This window comes from Dipodomys merriami, unplaced genomic scaffold, assembly GCF_024711535.1.
Source record: "Dipodomys merriami isolate MVZ:Mamm:240054 unplaced genomic scaffold, mDipMer1.0.p SCAF_263, whole genome shotgun sequence".
NCBI lineage: Eukaryota > Metazoa > Chordata > Mammalia > Rodentia > Heteromyidae > Dipodomys > Dipodomys merriami.
The window spans coordinates 147,889-166,954 of NW_027204082.1; the positions used below are offsets into that span (position 1 = coordinate 147,889).

The following is a 19,066-nucleotide window of genomic DNA, read 5'->3' on the forward strand; positions in this document are numbered from 1 at the left end:
ATGAGCCACCAGTGCCCAGCTGGTGTAATGTTCTTAATTCTGTTGAGGCAAACATAACCTTACTGTGCTTTTTATTGAGCTGTCTTAGAGGTTCTTGAAAACTACATAGGACATGCAAATATAGTTGACTGTGTTAAAATACATCCCAGAGATGTTTTAAAATAAAATCTATTCCCAGTTTATCCCTACCACAGAAGGATATAGAGCCTTGCTCTTTTAGACTTGTGATTTGCATCCAGAATCTACCACTATCATGTTCTCTTTCTGACCTGCCCCAGATTTGTTCTTTGTACCTGTATTGGCACCATTTGCTTTTCTCAGTATTTCACGTTTTTCCAGTGTTGACAAAGTAGTGGCAGACTTAGCTCCAGTCTAGTCAAGAGGTAAAAAGCTCATTTTACTCTAATACATCCAGTTGTACCAGAGTGTTTTTTTTCATATCTCAAATTTTCCTTATGGCCATTGTTTCCCTATTCCTAAAGTAGCAGTTCCTTCTGTGAAGATTTATCGATAGTCACTCTGTTACTGTCTGTTCTTGTTTTTTCACCTTGTCCCTGTAGGGGCACAAAGTGCTAATATTCTTCTCATGCTTCATAACAGTCATAGGTTGACAAGAGGAAAAATACAACCAATATCAGAATTCTAGTTTTATGTGACATGGAACCTTAAGAAATGGAGACCCAGAGACCCAGGGAAACCTGTTTTTGTGCTTAAGCTTGATGAATAATAAACAGGTATACAGAAATATGTTTGAACAAAAGAGTTCAAACTCAGCCAAAGGCAGTTCATTCAGGTTCTTGTGTAGCTTTTGCTCCTTGTAGCTTTCCTTCCTTCTGTAATGAGTCAGGACCACTCTGGAATGATAGAGTTGAGAGAAGGGGGTGACTTTTTTAGGTTTCCTAGCTTGGCCTCTTTTTGGAGAAGGAGGAGTAGGAGAGAGGAGGATAGGAGAAGGTCAGAACAACCTTGCATCTGAAGCGGTTCCAGTCTTCCTTTGTTCAAAATAATGCAAGTTGTTGTCCTTAAGTTATTATGTTCTGAGCCCCAACAGTTCTCAACATCTACTCTTACTTGACTTAGACTTCTACATTAATTGTTATTTTCTCTTAGTACTAAAGTGCTCTACCAAGGTTTCCATTGATGCTGTTGTGAAGCCTCTTTTAGTTGTTGATAATCTTTTGTGTAGGAATTGTGTCTTTTTTTTCACTTGCCAATTTTAGGGTTTATTCTTTCACTGTGATGTATCTCAGCATTACATTTTTTGAAATCTGGGTTAGGTTTTGGAGTTTGGTGTCCTCAGGTCCTTTTTAAACAGTAATTAGCTCATTCTCTTTCTCTGAGACTGTTACTTATCTTTTATATTCTTTTATTCTGTCATCATGTCTTGCAGTTTCTGATAGTTTCCGTTTTTGGGTTTCTGTGTGCAGCATTTTATTTATTTTTGTTGTTGTTGTTGATGTGGGTAAGCATAAATTTTGGCTCCTTAATGGAAAGACTTGGAAAAAATTATATTAAGTGAAGTAAGCCAGGCCCAAAGAAACATAGGTCTCATGGTTTCCCTTATTTGCAATAACTAGTATATGTCTGAGTCAAGCAGAAAAGGTCAGATAAGTTGATGTTAGGGGAATGAACCCTAAGATATGTATTTAAATGTTCTTTTCTTTCATGAGATTGTTTCTAACACATTTATAAGATTATTTCTTTGTTGCTTTGTATGTCCCTCCCCCATGGTATAACCCCTGCTTTCACTGTATTTGATGTTGTTATAATTTGTGGAGGGGAAGGGAAAAAACAAATCGTTTAAATAGGGATACAGGTGGACCCATTGCAACAATGAGACGTACAAGTCGTTATGCTGAAAACGAACTTTGCAACTTTGGTGTGGTGGGGGGAGGATGGGATGGGAAGGGGAAACAAGGGAGGAGGCTACAATGCTTGATAAGAAATGCACTCATTATCTTGCCCATGTAATTGTAACCCCTCTGTACAGTATTTTCACAATAAAAAAAAGAAAAAAATAAATTTTGGCTCCAAATCTGGAAGTTGGTAAGTTTATAAATAGGATTTTTTAGGGAAATGCATGTAAACATTCTCACCACTTCTTTCTTCATTTTTCCTCCTTCATTCACTGAGACTGTTGCTCTTTAGGAAGTCCTTGTTCAAGCAGGGATCTGAAGTTTCCTGCATGAGCTCTCAAGGTTTGTCTCCAGCTTCTTTAATGGCAGGGATTTGGCAAGTTGCATGAAGGGCCATTAAGACTTCTTTCTCCAAGTGCTGGTGGTGGCTCACACTTGCAATCCTGAAATCTGAAGGATTGCGGTTCAAAGCCAGCCTGGGCAGTAAGCAGAAAAATCCAAGAGAGTCTCTATCCAATTAATCAGCAAAATGCTGAATTGGAGGCATAGTACAAGTGGTAGAGTACTAGCTGCAAACCAAAAATCTGGGTTAATGTGAGATTTTGAGTTCAAGCCTTAGTAGTAGTGTGCACATAAAAACAATGATTCTTCTTTCTTGGGTTTATGGTTTCTCTCTTCTTATTAATTTAATAGTTGTTCGACTGACTTCAATAGGTTATCTTTTTTATTTTTAAAATTAGCTTCTATTAGTTATACAGAGGGGATTTCATTGTTACCTTTACACACTTCTTTACGATGTATTTCAATCAATGTCACTCCTTCTTTATTGTTTCACTTTATAGTTTCCTAGGATTTCTTAGGCTATATATGGTTGTGTGTGTGTGTGTGTGTGTGTGTGTGTGTGTGTGTGTGTGTGTGTGTATTTTTTTTTTTTTGTCAATTGTGGGGCTTGAACTCAGGGCCTGGGTGATATCCCTGAGCAATTTTTCTCAGGACTCATGCTCTACCACTTTGCGCCACAGCACCCATTTCTGGTTTTTGGTGGTTAATTGGAGATAAAAGTCTAACAAATGTGGCTTTGAACCCGGATCCTTAGATCTCAGCCTCTTGAATAGCTAGGATTACAGTATGAGCCATCAGTGCCTGGTTAGGCTATATATTTATAATACATTTAGATAAAATGTTTAGGTATTTTAAGGTATTATATGCTATGGGTCTCTCCACATATGTGGTCTGCCATGTTACCCCAAAGTGGCAGTCTCAAGTTTTTTTTTTAATCTTTTTTTTTAAGATTAAGTTTGCCTTTATGTGTAAAAGTGAAAACTTCAAAAACAATAGAAGCCATGATCAGAATAGGCTGTTAATGATAGTTTAAGAGATCTTTCTTGAGAGTTGTACTTGGCTTGAAGTGTGTTGTGGCTGAAGAAACAGATAATCCCAGAGCTAGACAGAGACCTATTGAATATGTATAAGTGTAAAGGAATTATGCAGATATTAGCTGTTAGAGTAGGATCTGGGCTTTTTCAGCCTTTCTCAGCATTGCTGTCTCACAAGCATCTGTGGCCTCTGCCATGTCAAATTACTAGCTCTAACCCTACCTTCACCCTTATCTTCTAATTTGTTGTACCGAATACTTCATTTATTTTTAAAGCCTTAAAGCACTGATAGTAAGGTTTCATCTGGGTAAGTTCTAGGATAATTTGTTCTGTGTTTCTCCTGATGTGTGTTGAATGTTAGAGACTTTAGTCATTGTTTTTTTGTTGCTGTTTATTCAACTGAGTGGATCCTAAATATGTTCCTAGGGCTTTAGGATTATTTGTAATTTGCTATTATAACAAAAGCTGTTTTTAGTTTTCTTATTATATACATATTTATGAATATCTTAGATTTCCTTGGGATTTTTGTTGTTGCTGTTAAAAAAAACAGCTGTTCATGCCAGATGTCACTGACTCTTTTTCTTCTTCTTTTTTTATTGTGAAAATACTGTACAGAGGGGTTACAATTACATGGGCAAGATAATGAGTACATTTCTTATCAAGCATTGTAGCCTCCTCCTTTGTTTGTCACTGACTCTTGTCTGTAATCTTAGCTACTTTGGAAGGATCTTGGTTCAAGCTCAGCCTGGGCAGAAAAGCTTTAGAGGTTGCCTTTCAGCCCATAACTGGTTGAAGAGGAGGCCTGTCATCCTGAGCTACATTGGAGGCCACTCTACCCCTCAGATTTTTTGGTAGTTAATTGAAGAGAGTCTCATGTGCTTTTCCTGTCTTTGAATCACAATCCTCAGACCTTAGCCTCCTAAGTAGCTAGGATTATAGACAGAATAAATACTGCTTGTTAGAATGACTTTTTTCTATTTCAAGATCAGATCGTCATCTAGTGATCTTTTTGTTTTACTATCTCCTAGGTCCTTCATAGTTTTCCTTTTCTTTTCTTTTATTTGGGCTTTTTCTTGTTGAGACAGGGATTTGATTCCCCCCTTCTCTATTGTCTAGCAACATTTTTTTTATAATCCTTTGTATTCTCACTGACTTGAAAAACTTAAATTTTCATATATACCACTATTGTATATAAAACTATAGTTCCAAATTTTAGTGGTGTTAAAAGTTTAAAATTTTCTGTCCCATGCCTTCAAAATTGAATGTCATTATTTTTATCCTTCTTGATGACTAGTGATATTGAGCATCATGTATTTCATTTGCTATTACTGTTTTCTGTCTAGTTTGTCCAGATTTTTAATCTATTTTCTATGACTGCTTGCCTGTCTTCCTGCCTTCCTTTCCTGCCTTCCTTCCTGCCTTTCTTTCCTGCCTTCCTTTCTTGCCTTCCTTCCTGCCTTCCTTTCTTCCCTCCCTTCTTTTCTCCTTCCCTCCTTCCCTCTTTCTCTCCTTCCCTCCTCCCCCCTCTCTGTTTCTTCCTCCTCTCTTTATCTCCTTCCATCCTTTTTTTTGTGTGTGTGCTGGTCCTGGGGCTTGAACTCAGGGCTTGGGCATTGATCTTGAGCTTTTGTGCTCAAATCTAGTGCTCTACTAAACTTGATGCTCTATGCTAGAGCCATACCTCCTCTTCTAGCTTTTTGGTAGTTTGGAGATAAGAGTCTCATGGACTTTCCTGTCTTAGTGGCTTTGAACTGCAATCCTCAGATCTCAGCCTCCTGAGTAGCTATGATTATCGGCATGAATCACTGAAACCAGGCTTTTAACCAATTTTTTAAATTAATAATTTGGATTTATGTGGATTTTAACAATTTTGTATGTATTTTGTGTAACAATTTCCTTAGCCTGTGATTTTACTTTTTCATATTCACCTGTTAAATTTCAATATAGTTGAATTTATCCAAGTTTAATAATTTGTGTGTTTTTTTTAACTGACTTGAGTTGATGGATACTTGAGTGCTGAGTTTCAGGCACTGTTTTAAACATGTGGCATATATCATAAGCAAATCACACATGACTTCTAGAGCTCACATTTAAGAAGTTGTTGCTTGCTTTGAGTTTATAAAAATAAAAATTTCCCCTAAAAATGTTTATTTTACTTTCTTGCTTTTATTGTCAATCTATCTTGAGTTTGTTTTTATCTGTATGAAATAAGAAATTGAGCTTTATTTTTCTAAGTAAAAATCTATCCTAGCCCCATTTAGTCACTAGTAGCATTTCTCTACTGTTTTAGTGCTGCCTCTTCTGGGCATCAAACTTCTGTAGTTGTGTGGGTTTGTTTCTGTGTCCGTTTTTAAAATTTGTGCATTTGTCTTGTGTCTGTAACACATTTAATTACCATATTCTCTAGTAAGTCTTGTAACATACTTAATTTCTATATTCTCTAGTAAGTCTTGTTATCACCGATCTCCCTGTGTTATTTTTCTTCTGAATTGTTTGACCTATTCTTAGCCCCCATTTCCCCATATGAATTATAGAATCAGTTGTAGTAATATCTTAAGTTATACCTGGTTTCCTTTCCATGGCTGCTATTAGCTGTGTCAGGGTACAATCATGCTACCTTAGCAGTGTTTTTTACCCTTAGGAGTTCTGACCTTTGAACTTCCTTTTGTAGCTCTTACCTGTTTTCCTTTTTTCCTTTCTCTTATGTTATAACTACTTTTTAGTTTTGGTAGAACTACAATTTGAATTTGGGGGTCTCATAGTTTGCATCCCCAGCCCTGTGGTCTTGTTGATTTTTTTGGAGATAGAATTTAGCAAGCTTTTCTGCCCAGACTGGCCTCAGATCTTGGATCCTCCAGATCTCAGCCTAATGAGTACCTAGGATTAAAGCATGAACCACCAGTACCCAGCTCTATCTGCTTTTTAATTTTGCAGCTGCTTTCAAAATACTGACATTTCTTATTGGCAAAATAGAGTTTGTGCAGTTTATTGTCCATTTTCCTGTGCTTTTCACTTTTCAGTGGTTCTTAGATTGCAGCAACAGGTCTCCAATATGCTTTGAGGATACTGATTTTCTATATACATATATACACACATATATAAAATATATACAAATATAACAATTATATTATGTATAATTATATATGTACATATTATATAGTATATAGTTATACATAAATCTATATATAAACATATAAATTATATATACATTATGTATGTATGTGTGTACACACACACACACACAGCCATCAGTAGTCATGAAGGATAGACAGTGACCACTACTTCCCAGGTGGGAAGTGGTCTCCTCAGCAGACCTCTCAGAAGTTGGCTGAGCATGGTGTAGACAGATCTCAGTGGCTGAAGATAGTGGCTGCTACTGTCAAGTTGGTATTTCTCAGGTTCCTGGTGATCTACATTCTCCTCCACAACTTCTCAGAAGTTGGCTTAGCAGATATCTCTAAATTGGCTCAGTCTCAAACAGTGAGCTCCCAGTAGCTGGGTAGGACAGACAATGTTGCTGCTGTTGAACCCTTTTCTTGGGTTCCTGGGAACCAAGAACCTCCTCAGCAGACATCTCAAATGTTGACTCAGGCATGCTCAGTGATCTGGCAGTGGCTGCACAGGACAGACAGATTGCCAGTCAGGTTGTTTTTCTTGGGTTCCTGAAGAACAATGTCCTTCACAGCAGATGTCTCAGATAGCTGCTTCCGTCACTTTTGTCATGTTGGTCTTCTCAGGTTCTTAAAGGTTAAGATCTTCCTCAGAAGACAATTCAGAAGTTGGCTCAGCCTCAAGCAATCAGCTGTCAGCTGTAAAGGACAGACAGTAGCTGCTGCTGCCAAGTTTGTCTTCTCAGTTCCTGCCCACTGAGGTTCTCCTGAGCACACATCTCAGACATTGATTCAGCCTTGCGTAGTCAGCTCTCAGTAGCTGTGAAGGACAGACAGTGGCTGTTACTGTCAAGTCAGTCTCTTTGGATTGAGGTCTTTCTTAGCAGATGATGCATCACTGCTGTTGAGTCCATGTTCTTGTATTCCTAGGGAATGAGGTCTTCCTCAGCACACATCTTAAATGTTGCCTCAGGCTTGTGAAGTCATCTGTCAGCAACTGTGAAGTATAGGCAATGGCCACTGCTGTGAATGACCACTGTCGTCTTGGGTTCCTGAGGATTGAGGTCCTCCTCATCAGACATCTCAAGTGTTGACTTACCCTTATACATACAGTTCTTAGTGTCTGTGAATGAAGGACGGTGAGTGACCACTGCTGTCAGGTTGGCTTTCCTGAAGGTGGAGGCCCTCCTCAGCAGACATCTCAGAAATTGGCTTAGGCTTACATAGTGAGTTCTCCATAGCTATGAAGGAGAGACAATGGTGGCTATTGTGAAGCCAAGTTTCCTGGGGACCAAGATCCTCCTCAGACATCTCAGAAATTGGCTCAGCTTCAGTCAGTCAGCTGTCAGAAGCTGTGAAAGACAGATAAGGCCACTGCTGCCATGTTGGTGGTGGTTGATTCCTTAGGACAGAGGTTCTCCTCAGTAGACATCTAACATGTTGGCTCAGCATTGCACATAGTCAGCTCTCCGCATTTACGAAGCCCAGACAATTGTGTTGAACCCATGTTCTCTGTTGGGAAAGGGGTTCCTGGGGCCCAAAGTCTTTCTCAGCAGACATCTAAGAAGAGACAGATCTTGGAGGATGGTACTTTCTATTTGTGTTAGAGTTAGAACGTAAGTTATATAATTTGTGTTTTTTTTTCCTTAATCTTTCTAGCCTCCACCAGGCAGTGTGAAAATGCCTAATGTACCCAACACACAACCAGCAATAATGAAACCAACAGAGGAACATCCAGCTTATACACAGATTGCAAAGGTTAGTGCATGTTAACTATTTGTATGGGAAATTACAGTATCAGTATTGCAAAGTAATAGAGCAAAGTAATTCTCTGCCCATTCCTTGAAGTTTTAAATCACTTTTAAGTCTGAATAAGCTATCATGCCACTGGACAAGTGCTAATACTTTTTGTCAGTATCTAACTTTGTCATACCTTATTGAATATAGTCCATTATTAAATAAGTCATTGGATTTATATATCACCTTGGTGTACAATTTGCAGAATGAACTTTTTCTTGCCCCCTTTTTGGTGCGTGCCAGTACTAGAGCCACTAGTACTGGGCTTTCACTAGGCCTTTTCACTTATGGCAACCATTCTACCACTTGAGCCACAGCTCCACTTTTGTCTTTTTGCTGGTTAATTGGAGATAAAAATCTCTTGGATTTCTCTGCCTACATTGTCTTTTAACTGAGATCTCAGCCTCTTGAGTAGGTAGCTACCAGCACATGGCTCTTCGCAATTTTTTTTTTTAAGCTTTTTGCTTAAGGCTTAGTGTCCTACCATTTGAGCCACAGCTTGTCTTCTGGTGGTTAATTGGAGATAAGTTTCTCATGTATTTTCCTGCATGGGCTGGTTTTGAACCATGATCCTCAGATCTCTGCCTCCTGAGTAGCCATAGTTACAGGCATGAGCCACCGGTGTTTAGCTGTTCTATTAAAATTTTAATGCATAGTTTTATTACAGTAACAATAGAATAATGATAGGATAATAGATACTACTGGGAGAGTAAGTTATATTGGCTAACCAGTGGGTAATAGAGGGAGAGGTAGAAGATGGCAGGAAAACTCAGAGATGAATAAGATGCTGGGTATCATCTAGGATCGGAGTTATAGGCAAGAATTTCTTAAGTATCTCCTTGTCTTGCTTCAGCATCTTACAACATTTAAGAAACTATAAAGTACTCTTGCATCACTGGGAGCCTTATATATCCTTTATCGCAGAGCCAATGCAAATTTGTTTACCCTTTTCCTCAAGTGTTCTCCTGGTCTCTCCTCTCTTATTTAGGCATGAAAGTCACCTTAATTTCATTTTCTAAGATTACTTCATGACTCTGACTACTGTTAATATGATAGGTTTCCCCTATCCTATGAATTCAACATTCCACTGAGAGTTTTCATAACCAAAAGATTAAAATGAGCCAAATATGCCCATTATATTTTCTGAAATTATATTTTCGAATAAATTCCTATTTTGGGGAATCTTATTTTCATTATACTTCTATCATAATAGAAATAAGTGGCAGGTAGAGTATTTTGTTCTTCTGACAGCCTACTTACATATGGGAAATTTTTGTTTAGGAACATGCTTTGGCTCAAGCTGAACTTCTTAAGCGCCAAGAAGAACTGGAAAGAAAAGCTGCAGAATTAGATCGTCGAGAACGAGAAATGCAGAATCTCAGTCAACATGGTAGTATCCAAAGAAGTTTGAAATGGAATTTCTTTTGTAATTGTACTCATTTGATTTGTGGATAAACCTGCCTTGTTTCCTGTTCTTACAAGAAGACCAGACAGCAGATTGCCTACCTGATAATCTGTAGCTCTCTGATCTTGGCTGGTTTGTATAGTCTTTTGATAGAGATTAGAATAGTGTTAGCCTCATCACGCAGAAGGTGAATGTGAACTTGATAACTTTGGTTGGGCCCAGGATCCTTTAATTCCACATTTTCTATTGAGGGTGCTTGAATGTGCCCTGCATTTGACTCTTACCTTTTTCAAACTAACTTCACACTATCTCTCTGTCTTGGTCCTTATAAATACAACATCATATTAGCCAAAGAATATTAGAAAAACTTTTCAGATAAGCCAGGCTACTTTTTTTTTTTTTTTTTTTTTTGTCAGTCGTGGGGCTTGAACTCTGGGCCTGGGCGCTGTCCCTCAGCTCTTCAGCTCAAGGCTAGCGCTCTACCACTTGAGCTACAGCGCCACTTCCGGTTTTCTGGTGGTTTATTGGAGATAGGAGTCTCACAGTCTTTCCTGCCCGGGCTGGCTTTGAACCGTGATCCTCAGATCTCAGCCTCCTGAGTAGCTAGGATTACAGGCGTGAGCCACCAGCGCCCGGCTTAAGCCAGGCTACTTATATGATAAAGAAATAAATGAATTCTGAATTTTCTATGGAATTATTCAAGCTGGTTCTCAAAGATCACTTTAACTGTATTTTTTGCTTTTGTCTTTTCTTTTTTGGTCCTGGGGATGAACCCAGGATGCTGCACTTGCTAGGCAAGTGCTCTGCCACTGAGCTACATCCCAGCCCTCAAAGATCACGTTAGGGTAGTATCTTAGGGAGTACTTACAGTCTCTGAATAAGGAGGAAGAAGGTTAGCTGGGTAAGGCACAGGTAGGATACCTGGGTAAGGATGACATAACAAGGCCAGGACAAAAATACATTGAATATTTCTTCCCAATCTCAGAATGTAAGAGGCTAGAGGCTCTACCTAGAGCCTCAGAAAGAGATGTTTATCTGGGTCATTTTCTTGCTTGCAGTCCAGAGACAGTTTCTATAGAAGGAGATACTAGAGAGGTTAATTGGAATAGGTGTTTCTGAAGTATCTGTAAACGATAATCTGTCCTCTTAGTACAGATAAGTGCAAATTCATTCTCTTTTAGTTTTTTGCCAATCCTGGGGCTTGAACTCAGGGCCTGGCCACTGTCCCTGAGCTTCTTTTGCTCAAGGCTAGCACTCTACCACTTGAGCCACAGCTTTACTTCTGGCTTTTTCTGTTTATGTGGTACTAAAGAATCAAACCCAGGGTTTCATGCATGTTAGGCAATCATTCTACCACTAAGCCACATTCCTAGCCCATGGGCAGATTATTTCTGTGAGACATTTTAGTAAAAGTAATAACAAAGAGTGGGACATTAACAGAGTTAGATTTGTAGTAGTATACTTTGTATTTTCACCGGTTTACTCATGTTTAATCTTCATTGTAATCCTTTTGAGGGTGGGTCTAGTTGTTACTCCCTTTTTATTGCTGAAGAAATTCAAGCTCTGAGAGGTTAGACTGCCTCAAACCTCCTAACCAGTAAATGTCTGGGCACTTCTGGCTCCAGAGCCACAGACTGTTCTTTACTGCTATTCTCTACTTTTTTTTTTTTTTTTTAAAGCTTTGGAACAGTGGCTAACACTTCTTTTTTTAAAAATTTCAATACGTTAGGCAGAGGAGGATTACATTGGTACATTCTACTACCATAGATTATTGCAACATAAACATTCTCCCCAGCTCTGTTACTTTCTCTGTTGTCCCTTCCTTTCCCTCCCCTCCCCTCTCCTTCCTTCCCCTCCCCTCCCCTCCTCCTCTCTCTTTCTCTCTTTTTCTCCTCTTTCCTTATTTCCTTCCTTCTTGCTTTCTTGTTTTGTTCTGATCCTGGAGCTTGAACTCAAGGCTTGAGCACTGACCCTGAGATTTTTTATTCAAGGCTAGTGCTCTACAACTTGAGCCACAGCTCTCCACTTCTGGGCACGCGCGTGTGTGCGTGCGTGCATGCATGCGTGTGTGTGTTTGTGTGTGTGTGTGTGTGTGATTAATTAGAGATAAAACTCTTACAGATTTTTCTGTCTGAGCTGACTTCAAACCATGATCCTCAGATCTCAGCCTCCTGAGTAGCTAGGATTATAAGCAGGAGCTATTGGTGTCCAGCTCTACTGTTTTCTAAATACGGAGAGATTGGTAAAAGTGTGTAATGTGCTGGGGGCAGACTTAGGACTTTGTATATGTGGTGCAAGTGTTCTACTACTGAGCTATATATACTCTGTCCCCAAATTTGAATACTGTAATTAATGTAACAGAGGGCACATTTGGGGAGAATCAAATAGGTCATCTTTTTTCCACTATAAAAATTATTTTGGTCTATAAAAAGTACTCAGAATTAAAAAAAAAATTTTTTTTTTTGGGTCTGGTCATGGGGCCTGAACTCTGGGCCTGGGCGCTGTCCCTCAGCTCTTCAGCTCAAGGCTAGCGCTCTACCACTTGAGCCACAGCACCACTTCCGGCTTTTTTCTTTTTGCTTATGTGGTGCTGAGGAATCGAACCCAGGGCCTCGAGCATGCAAGGCAAGCGCTCTACCACTGAGCCACCTTCCCAGCCCCCCCAGAATTAAAAATTTTAAAGTTGTTGGATAAAATTTTTAAAATTAGCCAATGACTTTTGTTGACTTCTATTTCTATGCTCTGATTTTTTTTTTTAATTTCCCTTTCTTACAGTTTTATACTTTCTTAGATATATCATTTGGGTGTTGTCTTTTTCTAGATTTTGAGACTTCTGGATGATTCTTTTGGTATTAGTTTAATCTTTTGTTCTTCATAAAGTTAACAGTAGAAAACCTGAGATTTAAAAGACAGTCTTCCCTCTCTACATGGTTTGGCCTTTTTATTGAAATACTTAGGACTAAGAGGAGAAAATTGATATTGAAGCTTTTCCGTGGCTTTTCCATGACAGCCAGACTCTTGAGACTTTGAAATAAATGATTTTAAGGCAGAGTCTGAGGATATGTTTTAATGCTTTTTTTGTTTCTAGTTTCTCCTATACACAAATGATTCCTGCCAAGTATGATATGAGACTGGAAAAGTATTTTTACCACTATGGTTTTTATAAAGTAGTAATTCTGAGAAATTTTCTAGAACTATAAAGCTTAGCTCTCAAAGTTCTAGGAATTTAACAGTAATAATTTTGTTTTAAAATAACAGCTATTAAAATAATAGGGGCCTTTATTATAAAACAGAACTTGGAATAGTACGTATTTGTTATAATGTCTCTTTTTATTTACAGGAAGAAAAAATAATTGGCCACCTCTTCCTAGCAATTTTCCTGTGGGACCTTGTTTCTATCAGGATTTTTCAGTAGACATTCCTGTAGAATTCCAAAAGACAGTAAAGCTTATGTACTACTTGTGGATGTGTGAGTATAGAACACAATTTTATTTGGAGTTCATATGTTCATTAATTAAAAATTGTTATAAAGGTGATGGGCAGAGGGGTTATACTTCTAAGTCAGGTAAAGAGTACTTTTTTTTTTTTTTGACAATTTCATCCCTTCCCTTGATCTCTTCCAGTTTTTCCTTTCCATCCTACTCACAGCTTGTAAAAATCCATTTTTTAAGGACTGGATATATTAAAGATAATATGGTAAATTATGTTTTTTTCTGCATATAGGTCTTACTCATAATTTCTATAATGAAATTGGTGGTACCAAGGATTGAACTCAGGGCTTTGTGCTTGCTAGGCAAGCACTCTACCACTTGTGTCATGTTCCCTAACTTCTTAAAATCTACTTTGGGGTAAATAAAGTCTGTGCTTTTGTCTAGACTGGCCCCGGATCATGATATTTTCAGTATCCCCACATCCCCTCACCCTCAGCTCATTTGTTGAGATAGGGTTTCACTAATATTTTTGTCAGTGCTGGCCTCAAATCATGATCCTTTTATTTCTACTTCCTTAGTAGCTGGGATTGTATGCATAAGCACCATGCTCAGTGAAATATCATATTAGAAATGACAGAATTATAATATATGTTAATCTATCTTCTTTGCTAGGAAAAACCTTCATATTGAAAATGATTTTAGTCGGGCCCTGGTGGCTCATGCCTGTAATCCTATCTACTCAGGAGGCTGAGATCTGAGGATCGCAGTTCAAAGCCAACCTGGGCAGGAAAGTCCGTGAGACTCTTATCTCCAATGAACCACCAAAAAAACGGAAGTGGTGCTGTGTCTCAAGTGGTATAACACTAGCCTTGATCTGAAGAGCTGAGGGACAGCACCCAGGCCCAGAGTTCAAGCCCCATGACTGACCCCCCCACCAAAAAAAGATTTTCTTTTGAGGCAGTAGTCTGTGTCATAGATATAATGATCTGTTTCCCTTGAAGAGTTTTACTTAACATGATTTGTTTTGAAAAAAATTATGTGTACTACGTTTATACAAAGGAAGACCTTTGTATATGTTAAAATATGTTAAATTCTGTTAAATGTATGTGTTATGACTAAAAAAATATAATATAAACTGTAAGTTTTTGTTTTTTTTGTAGTACTGGGGTTTAAACCTGGGCTTCTTGCTTGCTTGGCAGGCACTCTGTTATATGAGCCACACCCCAACCTTTTTTGTTGTTGTTGTTTTATGTTTTATGAAGATAGTGTATTTCTTTATGTAGGGATCACCCTGAATCTTAACCTTCATAGATGGGACGAGAAGCACATGCTGTAGCACCCAGCCATTGTTCTTTCCAAGTAGCTGATGACAGGTGTATGCCACTGTGCCCAGTTATTTGTTAAGATGGAGTATTTTGAACTTTTTGTCCAAGCTGGCCTTGAACCATGATCCCCCATTTCCATCTTCCAAGTAGTTAGGATTATAGACTTGAGCCACTGTACTAAGCTTACTCTGGTTATATTTGAGGGGTTTTCTTGATTTTTGTCCAGACTTTCCTGGACCATGATCCTCGTACTTAGGTTTCCTACTGTAGCTGGGATGACAGGAATATACTACTATACCTAGCTTTTTCAACTGAGATGGGATCTTGTGAATTTTTTGTTTGGCTTAGATTGCCTCCTGCATAGTTGTAGTGTGAGGCATACTTCGTTGCATTGGCTTTCTCCCAGTTGACATATGGTAGCAATTATGTCAGTAGGGAGCTGGGGTCCTACTAACTTTTTGCCCAGACCATTCTCAAACTGTTGGAACTCTTGGCTTCTCTCAGAGTAGCTAGGATAATAGGTTGTGAGACACTTGTACCTGGCCTTAAACTGTAATTTTAAAATGGCTTTGGGCACAAGTTACTTCTTAATTTTCAAGTGGCTATGAGTATTGCAATTCTTGAAACTACTTGACAATTTTTTAAAAAGTCATTATCATATACATTTTGGTCTGTGATGCTCATATTGTTTAGAGTATAGTTATGGCCCATGGAATACAAAAGTAAAGTCAAGCTATCAGCAAGTTTGCTGTATCTACACAGACTTCCTACTTACTCTGTTTCATTTTCATTTTATTACAAACTGTAACCTCAGCCTCACTGACTGTCATTGAGTCAATGGGAAGATGGCAATTGTGTAATAACAGTAATGGGATTTATAATTTATAGGGCACATTCTTATTTTATAATTAGTGAGACTTTTCTAATAATTTTCTTCAAAATCTTTTAGGAGCATCCTTCATGTAGATGAGGTGATTTGGGGATATGAGAAGTATTTATGGACAGTATTTTTCCTCTTTTTTAAATTTAATTTTATTGTCAAGGTGATGTAAAGAGGGGTTGCAGTTATATACGTAAGGTAGTGAGTACATTTCTTGTCAAACATTGTTATCCCCTCCCTCATTTTTTGGACAGTATTTTTTGAACTTTTATATTTGGCTTCTTGTTGAGAATTTGCTTTACTGAATCCCCAGTGTCAGTAGCATTATATGTATTTTAATATTAAAGGTATAATTCCATATATGTACATGTACATATAACCAATTCATTTATTTAGCCAATGTATCTTCATATATGTGCATTTATATTTTATGTGTGTATACTTTAAAAATGGATGTAAGTTGGTTGAGCATTTTAGGCATGTTAGTTGACTTTACAAAAACATGGTATAGGAAACAGGAGCTTGAAAAATATTATACAAGAAATTTAGTGAATTGGAGATTGGGGGAAATGGTTGGTTGAATTAAATGGCTGACTACTTTAATGTTGATGGCTTCAGAATAGAATGGTTTACTCTGACAAGTACATAACTTTCAGAGTTTTGGATCTAATATACTTGAGTATAATTTTTATAGTATTGTTAATTGGCACTGAAGAAGGCTCAAGATTTCAATGAGGATTCTGTTTTGCAAAAAAGTTAAGATTTATCACCAGCTTAGTAATGTATCTGCATTTTAAAAGATACAGGCTGTTGTATTTAGTTTGAAGAAGCAGCAACCTGTTGCTGATTTGGGGCTGGCTAATGCTTTCATACTAAAGTAATAATTGTAATGACAATCAACATTTGTTGAAAATTTATTTTATACCTGGCATAGTGTTGATCACTTTGTATATATTATCTTGTTAAGTCCTAACCACATTTTGAAGCAGATATTAAACTACTTGGTTTCATACATAGGTAAACAGAAACTTAGAAAATTTGAGTTACTTGTTCAACATTTCCAAGTAACTTTAGAATTGGATAGATATCCAGCTAGTCTAGATCTAGATTTCCATATTGTACCATCTGCCAGAAGTACCAAAAGAAAGAAGTGCTTTCCATTTAAATAAATACATTCATGATAGAGTTTCAGAGGTTCCTGACATAAAATTAATAATTTACCCTATAAACTGAGGAAATTAGAATTAACACTGAAATGAAGAATGACTTTTTGAAGTGTACTTCCTGAAATAAAAAAAAGAAAAAAATACAAGCTACATTAATAAACATGTACCGAAGAAGATAATATTCGATGTTAGGGTTCTATATTGTAATTCAGAAATTAGAAAAAATTATATTGTATTTATGGTTACAAATTTAGGTCCACTAATACCAAATCTGAGTGTTTGGTAAAGCAAATTTGAAATTTTATATGAAAGAGAGTTGTTCAGTTGGCACTTCATGTGAACCAAATGGCTTAAAGATTTCTCCAGTGTTTTGCTTGTCCTCAGAGTCCAAGACTGTACATTAAATTGAGTTGAAATTAGCAATATAGATTATGCTTTCACATTGATATGCCATTCTATATGTGCTGATTTTCACATAAGTGGACAGATTGTTAAATAGCCCTAGACATTATGACCTTTATTGAAGTATAAGTAAATGATTTATTGATCATGGTTCTTAGTTACTTTGGAAACATCTAGAAACAGTTTTGTTTTTTTGCCAGATTACATAAAATTAAATGAATACTTTTATCTATACTTTGGAGAATTTTAAGGACTTTAGAACATATGTGAATGAATTTTTTGAATGAATTAAAAGAAAAACCTTTCAAGTTTTTCCTGTGAAGTTTGAAACTGAAGTTAGAATGCTCTTAACATTTAATTTTTTATATAGCTGCCTGTCCTTTAATAATACAGAACAATAATTTTACACTTTGAATTGTTTTTAAGCCTTTACCACAGCTGTCTTTAAATTTTTTAAAAAAGTGTTTTTAATATGTTAGTAAGCCAGCTTTCATGAGAATTAAAATTCCAATAAGTGCCGGGCACTGGTGGTTCATGACAGTATACTAACTCAGGAGACTGAGACCTGATTGATCACAGTTTAAAGCTAGCCAAGGCAGAAAAGTCTTTGAGACTAGCAAATGCCTGACTGGACTGGTAGGTTAAGTAGTAGAGTATCAGCCATGAGCAAGGAAGCTGAGTGAGAGCTTGAGGTCCTGAGTTCAAGCCCTGAGACTGCCACATACACATAAAAAATTGAGGTAGGAATAATTAAAAGTTAAAAAAAGGGAAATGAATTTTAAAGCTGGAAGAGCTCAGATATTTCTGTAGCTAAGAAACAAGCTGACAGCGGTGAAGTAATTGTCCTGTAGTGTAACTATACCAAGATGTCTTCGCTCATCCTATGAAGTGTTTCACTCGAGGGTTTGTTCATCTATAGTTAGATGAGAGCAGATTTAGAGCATCCTAGAATATGTGACTTTATCCTGTTCTACTAATTACTGATTTTGATTTATTAAGATACTCAAATTTTCATTTTAATGTATGTTATGTTGTTTATTTAGCTTGAATAAACTTTTTATTTGTTAATTTTAATTAGTTATAGTTTAATTTGCATTTTATATCATTTATAGTATTTTGGTTTACAGGAAAATTTATTTTCCTAAAATAAATTCTGTTTATGAATATTTCAAAAGTTTTTTAAAATTATTAACTGTAGTAGGTAAGTATTGTTCTTTAGGATCATAGTGTTCTTAGATGCTATTTAGGTTTTTGATCTGTTAAATTTTGAAGAGTTTGCCAAGGTTTATTTGTCTTACCTAGAGGAAAGGCTTGCTCACCTGTGGAAATGCATCATTGTATGTGTGTATGTGTGCGTGCTATTAATAATATCAACCAAACAGTTTTTCAGGACTTTAGAAGAATTGGAAATTGCTCACACTTGTAATTCTGGATTCTCAGGAGGCTGAGATCTGAGGATTGCAATTCAATGCCTGCTCAGAAAGGAAAGTCCATGAGACTCTTTATCGTTAATTAACTACTAAAAAGCTGTAGTGGACATAGGTTCAAATGGTAGAACACTAGCTGTGAGCAAGAAAACTTAGGGACAGCTCCCAGGCTCTTAGTTCAAGCCCCCAGACTGCCCTCCACACTAATAATTGGAAATGTATGAAAATGAAGTAATCCTTATAGAATATGCTAATCTATTTGTATTTTTAGCCCAGTTTTTGTTCTGTAGTTTAATTTTCTAAAAATATTATTCTGAGTAGGATCTTTTCCTAAATCTCTATTCTTAGCAGGCACAACTTTAATACTTGGGTGTTGGTTTGAGTCATGTGACAGGTTCCTTTCTCAGGGAAGAAGACCTAAAATAGTGCTTTTTTTGGTTTAATTATGTAGGAAAGGGCCAACTAGATTTATCACCAAGAATGTATGTATTGGATATTAGGACTCACTTTACTATGTATTTTGTTTTCAAATCAAATGTGTAAGAAACAGCAGTGCTTTGAAAAATACCAAATGGAAATGTTCATTGATAACTTTTATTGAATGAATGAATGGAATGTCAACATTTCTGTTTTGTTTCCTGCAGTTCATGCTGTAACATTGTTTCTCAATATCTTCGGATGTCTGGCTTGGTTTTGCGTTGACTCTGCAAGAGCAGTTGACTTTGGACTGAGTATCCTGTGGTTCTTGCTTTTTACTCCTTGTTCCTTTGTCTGTTGGTACAGACCACTTTATGGAGCTTTCAGGTAAAGTGTGTACTTTAAAAGGTGCTCTTTAAAACCAGTAAACTTTAGTATAACTTAAAAGGAAAATGGAAAAGTTTTTATGAAAAA

At 37.1% G+C, this 19,066-nt stretch overlaps 1 protein-coding gene across 1 annotated transcript in view; it reads left to right on the plus strand.

The window, feature by feature from the left end:
• Positions 1–19,066, plus strand: part of LOC138837131 (secretory carrier-associated membrane protein 1) — an 86,154-nt gene that overhangs the window by 36,916 nt on the left and 30,172 nt on the right. The window contains exons 3-6 of the mRNA XM_070035916.1: positions 8,002–8,100; positions 9,421–9,529; positions 12,885–13,013; positions 18,820–18,979. Coding sequence (XP_069892017.1) covers positions 8,002–8,100; positions 9,421–9,529; positions 12,885–13,013; positions 18,820–18,979 — 497 coding nt within the window. The remainder of the gene's footprint in view (positions 1–8,001; positions 8,101–9,420; positions 9,530–12,884; positions 13,014–18,819; positions 18,980–19,066) is intronic.